General features: G+C 37.6%; 1 protein-coding gene and 1 long non-coding RNA gene across 3 annotated transcripts in view; both read right to left on the minus strand.

Moving 5' to 3' along the window:
• Positions 1-11,787, minus strand: part of LOC120741910 (Fc receptor-like protein 5) — a 58,208-nt gene extending 46,421 nt beyond the window's left edge. The window contains exons 1-3 of the mRNA XM_040045020.1: positions 11,637-11,787; positions 10,124-10,378; positions 9,748-10,023 (exon numbers count right to left, since the gene is read on the minus strand). Coding sequence (XP_039900954.1) covers positions 9,748-10,023; positions 10,124-10,378; positions 11,637-11,679 — 574 coding nt within the window. The 5' untranslated portion in view covers positions 11,680-11,787. The remainder of the gene's footprint in view (positions 1-9,747; positions 10,024-10,123; positions 10,379-11,636) is intronic.
• Positions 2,833-6,605, minus strand: LOC120741965. 2 transcript variants are annotated; one of them, XR_005697724.1, is made up of 8 exons: positions 6,585-6,605; positions 6,284-6,391; positions 6,109-6,124; positions 5,938-6,029; positions 4,849-5,080; positions 4,657-4,716; positions 3,711-3,773; positions 2,833-3,613 (listed from the first exon to the last, which is right to left on the minus strand). It is a non-coding gene; the product is annotated as an uncharacterized LOC120741965 (long non-coding RNA). The 2 variants fall into 2 exon arrangements; XR_005697723.1 differs by lacking the exon at positions 6,585-6,605 and having other exon boundaries at positions 6,284-6,552.
• Positions 11,788-12,028: the final 241 nt, after the last annotated feature.

The raw sequence follows: 12,028 nt of genomic DNA on the forward strand, positions 1-12,028 counted from the left end.
GCAGGCAGGAAATAGGACCCAAACGCAAACTCACGGGAAAACAGAACTGAACTCAAAATGCAGCTTTATTGCTGACAGGTGACAAACGATAACAGAGATACTAAACTGGAAAGGGCTAATTGTAACACATACCAGAAGACAAGGGGCGAATCACACACAGCATGAGGGACAACACGACACTGACTCAGAGAAACACAGGGTTTAAATACACTGGGAAGTAACGAGGGGAATGAGACACAGAAGGAGGGCACAGGTGGGAGAAATCAGGACTGACGAGACAAGCAAAGCAGGACACATTCACATAAGACACGGACCTTCAAAGTAAAACAGGAAGGATCACACAGAGACGCGAACTTGACACAGTGGAGACAGCAACTAAGAAACACAGAGACATAAACCATAAGGCAGAGGACTCTAAGAACAGAGGGGACACAGAGGGGAACTCAAACATACAGACACAGACTTACACAGAACAGAGGGGACACAGAGAAACATGAAGGGCAAGGGATCGAAACTAGAAACCATAGAATAAATCACACACATAAGTACAATAATACAAAAACCACAAAGAACTAAAAACGCTGGGTCAGGAGACCCAGGACCGGGACAAAAAGAGCTTGCCTGGTACATATGCTTTTATATTTTCTACCCTGTGGTGCAGAAGCACACGCACACACGTGCTAAATGTGAACAAACCTTTTTTTTGTACATTTTTGGAACATGAACAGAGCATTGATGTTCTTTATTAATGTGACCAGAAAGTCATTAAAATGTATTATGTGGTATTTGTACTTATTGACAGTTTTGGAGGCGAGAGACGTGCTGAATGAGAGCCAGGTGTCACAGGCTGGGTCTCTGACCCAGCGCTCTGAGTTCATGTTTGTATTTGTCTCATTTTGTTATGTGATTAGTTTTTGTGTCATTTCCTATCTGTCTTTAGTTTGGGCAGTTATTGTTTATTGTTCCTCTGGTTTTCTATGTTTTGGGTTCTTGTATTATTCATCACGCATTAGGTTTGTTAAGTTTGTGTTGTCATGTCTAGTTTTAGTGTTTCCTGTTTTATTCTGACAGTGTCATGTGTTCTTTGTTCATTGTATTTAGCTTTCCTCTCCTGGTCCTGTCATTAGGTTTATGTCAGTCAGCTGTTCCCCCATGTGTCTCCACTTCCCCTGATCACCTCATGTATGTATTTAAGCCCTTTGTTTTCTGCATGCCATTGTCGGGTTGTCTGTTTATTTTGACCTTAGTCTTAGTTAGTTTTTGTCTGTCAGTTCTACATTAGTCTTAGCCTGTTATTTTCCACCACAGTTATAGTTTTTGGTCTTAGTACCTCTTAGTGTTTTGTTTCTTAGTGTTTTGACAGTTTGCTTTGGTTTCCTGGTTTTCCCTTGCCGTTATCATTAAAGGATCACTTTTCTGTTCAAACTTACAACTCATCGTCCTCATCTGCTTTTGGGTCCTGTTTCATCACACATCGGCGCACCCCGCCGTGACACCAGGAGCCATGTGACTCTTATGTTAAGGTATGTGCTACAGAACAGAATGATGAAAAAAGCCATTGTGGAAACTCTAAGACAGTAGTTAGTACTGTGTGGTGTTTTTTTTTTTTTTTTTTTTGTGTTTTTTTTTTTTTTTTTTCTCCCCTCTTCTCCTCAGGTTGGCTTGTTTCCAGATTCTGATCCCTTAGAAAGACAAGACTCAGATGGTTCCCCGCTGTAGGAACCCCATCTTCTTACGAACCTTTTACTTGTAAGACTTTATCCAGTTGCTCATCTTGTTATTTTGTCCCTCCTTGTTATTTTGTCCCTCGTTATTTTAAAGGTAGACATGGCTGCTCTCCGGGGCTTTAAGTGTTAACTGTTACCTCTGTCTCATCAATTGGCGATTGGCTTCAGCCCTGTCTCATTTTCTTGAGTTGTCTCCACTCCTCTAATCATCCTTTTGTGTCTATTTAGTCGCTGCCTCTCCTTAGTTTTGTGCCAGTCTTCCTTCTGTGTTTTTGGTCGTCCTCTCTACAACATGACGGTTTATTTGGGTCGGTTATCTCAGTTTGATGCCATGTTTACATCCATGTAGCATGCCCTTGTTATTCTACCACAATCAAATAACTTTACTTCACAGAAATACGAAATGCAGAAGAAAGAGAAGCACTGTTTAATATAGATATAAAAATCCATTTTTATAACACATGTTCTGATTGGCCTGTCTGTGTCCTTCCTCCTTACACCAACCTCACAGCTCCTGTGGTTTTGACTGAATGTTTATCTTTCCTGTCCTTTTCAAAAACAACAGCTTGTTTCTTGTGTTGTTATCTTTATCTATAGATGTGCAAAGTTGTTCTGTTTCTTCAAGCGGACATATTTCGCCAAGTCATAATTTTCACCATTTTCCTCTTTAAAAACTCTTATGTTATATTTTTTTTTAAATATATCATTATCTTGCAAAGAGCTGCATCATCTTATCAAAAGCACCTTGTGCAACAGAACTCCACTGGAACAGGATCTTGGGTGAAGTGATCAGGTTATAGGAGACTTCAGCAGCTACTTTACTAAAATCATGGCTGAATATGTGATAAAAGTTGGCAAGAGAACTGTGGACTTACAAATTGGATCTGTGTTATTTGCCGCTCTCTGCTCATCTGTACCATCTGGATTAAAATTTTCAGAAGGAATTGGACTATTATGTTGGAGATATATATATATATATATATATATATATATATATATATATATATATATATATATATATATATATATATATATATATATATATATATATATATATATATATATATATATATATATATATATATATATTTATTATGTGATTTGATGATTATTTTGTGATGATTATTTTTGAATCTGCTTTTGTTTTACTCCTGTTAAATTGCTTTAATAAAATTTCATGCAAACAGTAAAAGGAAAACTGCAAAATATAATAATTGAATGGGTTTTCCACGTGTCTGCATGGCCCCTCTCCAGGTACTCCAGCTCCATCCCACAGTCCAGAGACCTGCATGTTAGGTTAACTTGTGATTCTAGTGGTCGTAGGTGTGACTGTGAGCCTGAATGTTTGTGTGTCTCTGTGAGTTAGTCATGTGACACAATGGTGAACTGTCCCAGTGTGTTACAGCTGGGAGAGGCTCCTGTGATTCTGAATTAATAAGTGGAAGAACATGGGTTGATAATTCCTTTTTACATGATGTAGATTTTTAAACTCAAATAGTAAAAGTATTTGTTGGTGTCCACACCAGCACTTCCTAACAAACTCTGCTGACTTTAAGTCGTTGCTATCAGCTACAAAAATCACAGGCTTCAAACTTTTATCTCACTGCTGTTGGAACAGGATACATTCAAAGTTTTATACAAAAGTTCAACAGTGAATATGAAAAAAAAAAAAAAAAAATCAGCTGAATATAAAGAGCCTGGATCTGAAACAGGACACACCCTTGTGTGTGTTATGCTAAGCAAAAGTAACAAGTCCATATCATATTATTATTCAATATCATCTTCATAAACACTAAAAAGTGAGCGCGTCTGATATTTGAGCAGCAGAGGAGCAACAGTGGATTCATAAAATGCTCCTTTTTGCTGCTGCAGCTCTCCTCACTGACCTGTAAGACAAACACACAAAGAACAGAAATGTCCAAGTTTCAGGGTGTTAGACATTTAATAACTTGAAGAACTCATCCTGCACAGAAGCATAATTACCAGGAAAGCTTCCTAATGTGACTTCAGAATAAACTGCTGCATCAGCTGCAGGACTTGATTTTCCTGTGAGTGGAAAGAAGATTTTAAGACCAGAGAAGTCAGAGCTGAGGATACATTTGATCAGCAGATATATGACACAGAGCTGTTGGACGTAGAGGTGGATTTAAACTGCAGATTTGTCAGCTGCAGCCATTAACAGCATTAATGCTACGCTCCCCTTAATGATTCTCGCTCTTTGTAGTTTCACTAGATTATTACTTTAGCTGCCAAGTACAGAACAGAGTACTTTAAGTGCTAAGAGCAGCATGTAAGAGCCAATGATGAGATGTGATACTTCACAAGGTTTCCTTTACTGTTACACAAAAAGTTAACAATTTAGACTTTTGAACAAAGGATATTTTATTTAAGGAAATTAGCAAAACAAAAATCTTAATCAACTAGTAATAATCATGTAATTCAAACACCTGACTGTTATCCTAATGTAACTAATCTACTCAGTGCTATTGCTGATTTCAGATATAGTGTTGACATAAAAAAAAAAGATAATTTCAGTTCATAAGTCCACAGCGATTGAGCAACTGAAACTTTTGACCGTGAACTCCACAGTTCTTTCTTCCAATGTTGCTGATGTTACTCATCTGCAGCAAACTACAAAATGAACTCATATACTCATTTATACTCTGCATCACCCACCCTGTGTTTCAGTGCTTTGAATGATGACAACACAACAACACAGTATCATGCTAAACAAATACACCTGACTTAATGACTAACCCACCATAAACCTAAATGACTGCAGATTAACTCTGCTGATGTATAGTGGTAGTGTGTAGTAGGTAAGCTTGATAAGTGAATAATTAAACTCCATGTTGACCTATAATTAGCTGCAACATAATGAAATGACACATTTCAGTACAAACACTGAATGAGACTGTTGTGACTGTACCTGCAGCTCCCGTCTTCACCTCAGAGTAAACAGCACTCTGCTCTGGTTCATGATGCTTCCCTGTGAAGATGATCAGAGTATTCAACATATGAAAGAAATTAACTGTTAATTTTTTAACATTTTTTATTTATTGTATTTTTACATTACATTTATATTTATTATTTTTAAACTGCATGTGTTTTATTTACTTACTGTTCTTTTGAAGGTTTTTAAGGTCAATAAGAGAGTATGTGACATCTTGATGTTGACCTGATCCTGAAATGTTCATATTTTAGTTACAGGATTGTAAACATGTCATATGGAATTAGTTTCATTAAATCAAAAACAAGTTTCATCTCTGACTGCTCTGTGCTTTTCTGCACATATACTGCACCATTTCTGTTGTCTTCCACGTGCATAACATATTCAGAGAGGTTATTGGTACCTAAAAAAAAAAGACGAGCCAGGGTCACATTAATCATTTTAATAAAAACCTAAAAGAGATTAAATATTCCTCTTTAAGTCAAAACCAGAACTATGAGATATTTTCAAACCATTAACCCATAATGTTGTTATTGTTTGTGTTGTTATGATATTAAACAACAGCTGTTCTCACTCCCGGGGCGTAGCATACCGATGTTTTGTCACGCAGCGTTCCTGAGGATTGTGAAAGGTGACCTTTCATGTATGGCAAGCCACCCTGGCCAAATATCGCGATGGCTTGCCATATCCACGTTCTTATGGTAGGCGCCGGGTTATGGATGAATTCCTGTGCAATGACGGTCCCGCGGTAATAGACGTTCCAGCCATGTATTCCAGCCCTAAACCTAACCTTATCCCTAACATTAACCAGCACTTTAATAAAGTGAAATAGTGTTTTCCAAAGCAATTTTAAGAAAATGAACAAACATGTGTAGATTGCGTCCAAACGGTTCTCATGTTTTCTTATTTTTCCAATGTTGTCATTTAGGAACGTGTTGGGTACCCAAAAGTGTAAAATGTTGATGATTTGTCACCTAGCGTAAAATAATACGCTTAGGGAGTTAGAACGTGTTGAAACAACATCTCTGTGGATTCTTTCAGTAAAGATAAACTCAGGTTGTAAACTCCTGTTTGTTTCTGATTTTATGTTCATGTGGCATTTGGCTGTTTGGATTTTTGTCTAACTGGATTTTGATAAAGATCCTTTGAAAAACTGCTGAACACAAACTGAACCTGTTTGAAACTGTTTGAGTTAATGAAGACTGAATGAAAAGTCAATATTAATAATGATAATATTATTTAAATGGTTTAAATACTGACCAGGATGAAGAGAGTCGTACTCATGAGTTTCATTCTGGTTGACTCCATGATTTGTGGAGGAGCCCGGACTGTGACTCTCAGACTGGATCGACCTAAAACAGGAAATAAACACAACAAACTCAAAAGTAACTGATGTTTGTTTAAAATTATAATAAAAAGTATTTTACCAACCTGGTGAAGCAGGAATCTGTGAAAGAGACAAATGTTATTACACATGTTTGTCATGTATAAATTGTTCCACTGATATTTTGTGTCATGAGATCAGAATACATGTATATGTGTGAATAATTAAAGTGTATGTAGTAAATAAACTCTCTAATACAGCATGAAAAGAAGAGGCTCTTACACTTGGACTGTCTGCAGCGATACAACAAGAGCAGGAGAATAATAATGAGAGAGACTCCACAAACCAGTCCAACAATCAACCACACAGGAGATGAAGAGCTGTCAGCTCCTGACACAGCTGCTGAAATGACTAATAATAATTAAGTAATAATAAAGTATAATACTTATTATTATACTGCATATTTCAGTTCTCACAAAATAGATCCAGGTGACTTCAAGCATTAAACAGACAATCTAATGTTTCTTCTCAAGCATGAAAATCATTTTTACAAAAACACATCAGATGTTTTGATCCTGCTCACCTTTAACTGACATCCAGCTCTGTGCTGACTCTCTTCCTGAGTACTGACACTTGTAGAAACCTTCATCAGACTTTGACACTGCAGAGATCTTCAGCTCCCCTCGGGTATCATTTTGAATAAGTTTGTCATTGTGATATAAAAACACATTGGAAAGTATTTTTTGTGTTTTCAAACTGCAGCTCAGACTAACAGAAGCTCCCTCAGTCACAGGATGAACAGGACTCACCAGGATAGGACCATTACCATCATCTGTGACACAATCACACACAATTGTTTCAGTCACATCAGCTGGTGCACACTTTTAGAAAAAACGGACATGTAAGCTTCAGGGAGATTTTCACAGAAGCGACTCTGTGAAACAGATGATCGACTTGAATCCAGGTAAGAAAGAAATGCATGTAGTAAATGAAGTTGAACGGCTGATCCTTTTATTTTGCAAGCTCATAATGTGATCTAACAGAGACTCACTTAGTAACTGATCTAAGGGTTGTGAATAGAATGAAATAAAAATAACTGCATTTAAAAACTTAAATACCAAGAAGGCCTGTGGGCCTGATGCTGTTTCAGCTTTTCTCTTTAAACATTTGCTGATGAGCTGACTCCAGCTTGGAGTCCTGTTGATATCAGCTTCATCCTCACTATATAGAAAAAGGCTGCAATCAGCAAAATAATGATCACAGACCTGCAGCAGTAACATCAGTAGTAATGAAATCCTTTGAATGCATTATGGTTGAGCACTTGTGAAGTGAAGTACAATTTGAATATAATTACTTTAACTCACTTGATTTTAAAGCATTTAGAAAACCCCTCAGCTTATGCACGATTGTTATTTATGATCTAAGATCAGCGTTTAATACCACAAACACTTATACACTGTTAAATAACATGAAAGTGGATCCCTATATAATCAGATGGTTGTTTGGCTATTTTCATTAAAAAAAACAACAGGAAGTGAAAGTCAGTTCTGCTCGTTCACACATACAATTTATAAGAACAAGAGTCTCACAGGGCTGTGTGAGACTCTTGTTCTTTTCATATTATATTAAAAAAATTGTGGAAATCAGAAGTGATTGTGCAGTGGTATAAGAAACACACCGTGTTAAATATAAAGAAAAATAATCGTCATATTTATAACGATCTTTGATGAAAGATCTATTGGAGATCTCAGCCTGGTTTCAAAGTGACAACATTTCAGTGTTTAGTCTTCCCTGCAGGAGTCAAATTATTATCAGTACAATTGCTGAATCATTATGGGTGAAACTGTGGGTGAGTGTTTGTATTTTTGTTTTATTTTGCATGATGTGTTTCCCTAAGTTACTCTGAATGGAGACAATAAAAGTTTATCTAATGTGATGACAGAGATGTTGAGCTTTTTAGAGTTTTATTGTGATGGAGAAAATATAAAATACTCATTTAATTAGAGAACAAAAACCAAGAATATTGTTTGAAGCCTTGGAGCCTAAAATCATCTGAAATTCTCAGTTTTGTTTGTTTTGCCACATAGAATTACTTCACATAGAGCAAAGCTGGGACAAATGTTCATGTGACGTCTAAATCATTCAGATCCAAGAAGTAAATGTATAATAACATACTCTGTACAGTGATGTTGACTGCACTGCTGAACTCTCCTGATCCAGACTCACACCAGTACACTCCAGTATGTGACTTTGATGTGTGGATGTTACATGTGGATCCAGTCATTCTCCTACAGTCAGAGAGTCGGCCGTCCTCAGAGAACTTCCTCACTCTCCACTCAGTGAAGTTTCCCTCACAGGTCAGTGAGACAGAGTCAGAGGTGAAGTGTTGCACTCTGTCAGGACTCACTGTGAGAGACGCTGCTGAATGAACATCTGGAAACAACATGCAGTGAAGAGACAAAGCTCACAGATGTTAGGATTCAAAAGATCACAGTGAAAAAAATAGTTCTTGCTAAACCCACCATAACTGCAAATAAATCTATGAATGAGATTTGTTAATACAGATTTAAATGTTGTGACTCCTGCAGCTGGAAAGATTTCACTGAACCATCTGGGTCTCTCAGTAATAATCTCACAGCATCATTAGAAGCTACATTAGAAGTTTCTGTAAACCTGCTTTCCTACAGTTTGTCCACAGCGTGCATGTTTGTTGTTGCACAAGCAAATATCTTCACCATCAGTCATGTAATAAGATGTCTGACATTTGTGACCTTATTACAAACAGTCAGATCATGATCAGACAGTTTAACATCAGCAGATCTTAAATGTTTGTTCTCTTTGCTTCTGCAAATCATGACAGCACTTTTACAGGCATCATGTCTGATATCATTTTTCACAGCAAAAGCACAACAACATGAGGACTAAAGACCACGAGATCATCTGTGTACATAATGTGCTTCACAGGAGTGCTGCCAGCTTTACAGACTTTCTAATCATCACCATGAAGATTAAAAAGAGCTGGAGACAAAATTCATCCTTGTTTAACTCTGTGAGAAACAAACAAGGAAGAATTTGAACAACAACAGAAGTGTCTGACTGAAGCTCAGTTTACTTGAATGTAGTGAGAAAGGATGAGATTCAATTTAATGCTTATGAGAAAACTTAAATAAAATCATTTAATGCAATTTAATTGTAATTGGACATCAGATTTCAATGTCAGCATGCCGCTGCAAGAAAATAATGGTGAATTAAAGTGATGACGTAATTTATTAGAGAGAAACAAGCTGACCTGCAGACCAGACAAACTTTGGTCGACTGTGATCAGTGTGATACTCTGGGTCTCCTCTTCCAGCTCTGCACACATATCCTGCTGTGTGTGTCTGTCCATGAATGATGTAGGAGTCCTGTGCAGTCCCACTGCCATCAGGTAGCAGCTCATAACTGGAGGATTTATAGTTGAATGTTTTCAGATCAGGAACAGCTTTATACCAGTAGAAGCTCCATCCTGCAGACGGATGTTCAACCTCACAGTTCAGAGTTACTGAGGCTCCAGGACTCAGCCATGATGGAGACACAGTGAGGACAGGACAGGGTTCATCTGTTCAACAAAGGTTTTCTCTCAGTGAACATGTAGTACAGTCTCTGAACAGTGAGCTCAGTTTATACAAAGAATAATAATCTCAGTCTATATGAACAGAAACACATTTTACAAAGTGTTCAAACAGCTTAAAGCAAACATGACTTACTGTCAGAAACTGTCAGTGTGACTGAATCACTCCACTCTGTTGTTTCATGCTGTGAACTTTTCATTCTGCCCTTACAGCGATAGTTTCCACTGTTCAATGATGAAGCATAATTAATCCTGTATTCATTTTGATTTGGAGGTTTTCTGATGCTGTTTGCTTCCCACTCATAATCCCACTCAGTGTCTCCTCCATGGATCTCACATCTGACAGTGATCGTCTCTCCTCTGTATATCTCAGACCAGTTTGGATGCAGAGTCACAACAGACCTGTTTGACACTGTTAATGTTCAAGAAAGTACAATAAAAACACATGAATGACAAAAGGTTCAATTACCATCAGATGTAGTGCTTTGTGGTAAATTCAAGTTTGAACTCACCAGTTGTGTCAATCCAAACTGTCTCACTGTCCTCTGTGTAGTAAACTGGTTCTCCTCTTCCTCCTCTGCACCTGTAGAGTCCTCCCTCTGAGACACTGATTTGTTCATTTCTCGCAGGTTCAGAAGATTTCCCATCTCTGTACCAGTAGTATTTCCATCCAGATGATGATGATGGGTTCACAGAGCAGGTCAGGGTCACACTGCCCCCTACTGGAACAGCTGTCCTATCAGCTCTCAGTTCAGCCTTTGGTTTGGCTGCAGTTCAGTTTAGAACAAGAACATAAAAGTAAAAATGACTGAATCAGAACAATTTAAAGATGGAAACATGAGAATGATCAAATATCACAAAACTTTATTAGTGAAGCTATAACAAAGTGTGTGACACAAAATACTGAAATACTGTTTTGATCTGCACAGCAATTTTTTTTACAAATTTACTTCAGTGTATTTAAAATTAATTAATAAATGCATAGTTCATTTACTCTCATTAATTTGAAGCATGACTTAGTTAATTCATCTGTAATGAGAAAGTAACCCAGGTTAATATGATCTGATTGTACTTAGCATGCTATGTCCTTGTGTTCTTTACTAAATCTGCTGTTAAAGCCTCTGATAGCTAAGATGAGACCTAGTAAGTGTGTTTTATGTTCTTTTGCTGTGGAAGCTGACATTTCATGTGTCAGAATGGGTTTTAAAAGACACATCGATGGTTTGGAGGAAGTAATTACTGAAGCTAACTCAGAAAGATCAATTAGAGAAAAAACTCTAAATAAATATCAATGGTACTGAAAGTAGCTGCACATAATGTTTTGTCTGTGAGATGATTATGAGTAATTTCTATACTCATTAAATGTAATTACTCTAAATTAATAACATACCAGCACAGACCAGCATCCAATAAAATGAGGCCATATTGTCGTCTGCAGTTCAGAGTTCATGAAATGGCCAGTATTTGTACAGCGCTTTACTAGACCCTAAGGACCCCAAAGCGCATTACACATTCAGTCATCCACACACACATTCAAACACTGGTGATGGCAAGCTACATTGTACCCACAGTCACCCTGGGGCGCACTGACAGAGGCGAGGTTCATTAAGTGAAAAAGATCCAGTGTGTGTTTGTCACCAGACTCTTTAACTAAAACCTGAAACCTCTAAGATCATTTCAACAATAGACAACATGCTAAAAACAACTGAAGTAACTGCATCATATGTTGGTGCAACAGGGAGTAATAAAAATAGAAATAACACAAATACAGAAGTGAAAATATTGGATGTAACTGTTGTTCTTAGTGGATGTGGTGGAGCAGCTGAAGCAGGTTCAGCATTTGTTCTGCACTTCATGTATTAGAGCTGCACAGCAGAGAAGTTACTCTGATATGTTTTGTTCTCTTCACTGTGAATAAAAAGCTGCTTTTCAAAATATTTTACTGAGCAGCACAAATGAAACAGCTACAAAGCTGCAAGAACAACAGATTCTTACTGATGTTGATAAAACAGATCTCCAACTTACATGATACAGTCAGTGTGATGGTATCACTCCACTCTGTTAACATATAGGTCCTTGTGCCCCGGCAGCTGTATCCTCCACTGTCAGACTCAGCAGCGCTGCTGATTCTGTATTCATTGGATGTTTCAGGTATGTTTTTCTGGCCTTGTCTCCATTCATACGTCCACTGAGCTTCTTCACCTCCCTGAATCTCACATCTGACAGTGACTGTCTCACTGCTGTATATCTGAGTCCAGGGTGGCTGCAGGGTCACAGTGGGCTTACTGGGAACTGTTCACATAAGAATGATCCAGTTAGGAAAAGAGAAACATAAAAACTCTGCTGTTTATAACATAAGAGTAGAGTCACTGCAAAACAGCTGATTCACAGACAAACAGTTTGAAGACTCAACATCA

Source organism: Simochromis diagramma, unplaced genomic scaffold, assembly GCF_900408965.1.
Source record: "Simochromis diagramma unplaced genomic scaffold, fSimDia1.1 OVJJ01000590.1, whole genome shotgun sequence".
NCBI lineage: Eukaryota > Metazoa > Chordata > Actinopteri > Cichliformes > Cichlidae > Simochromis > Simochromis diagramma.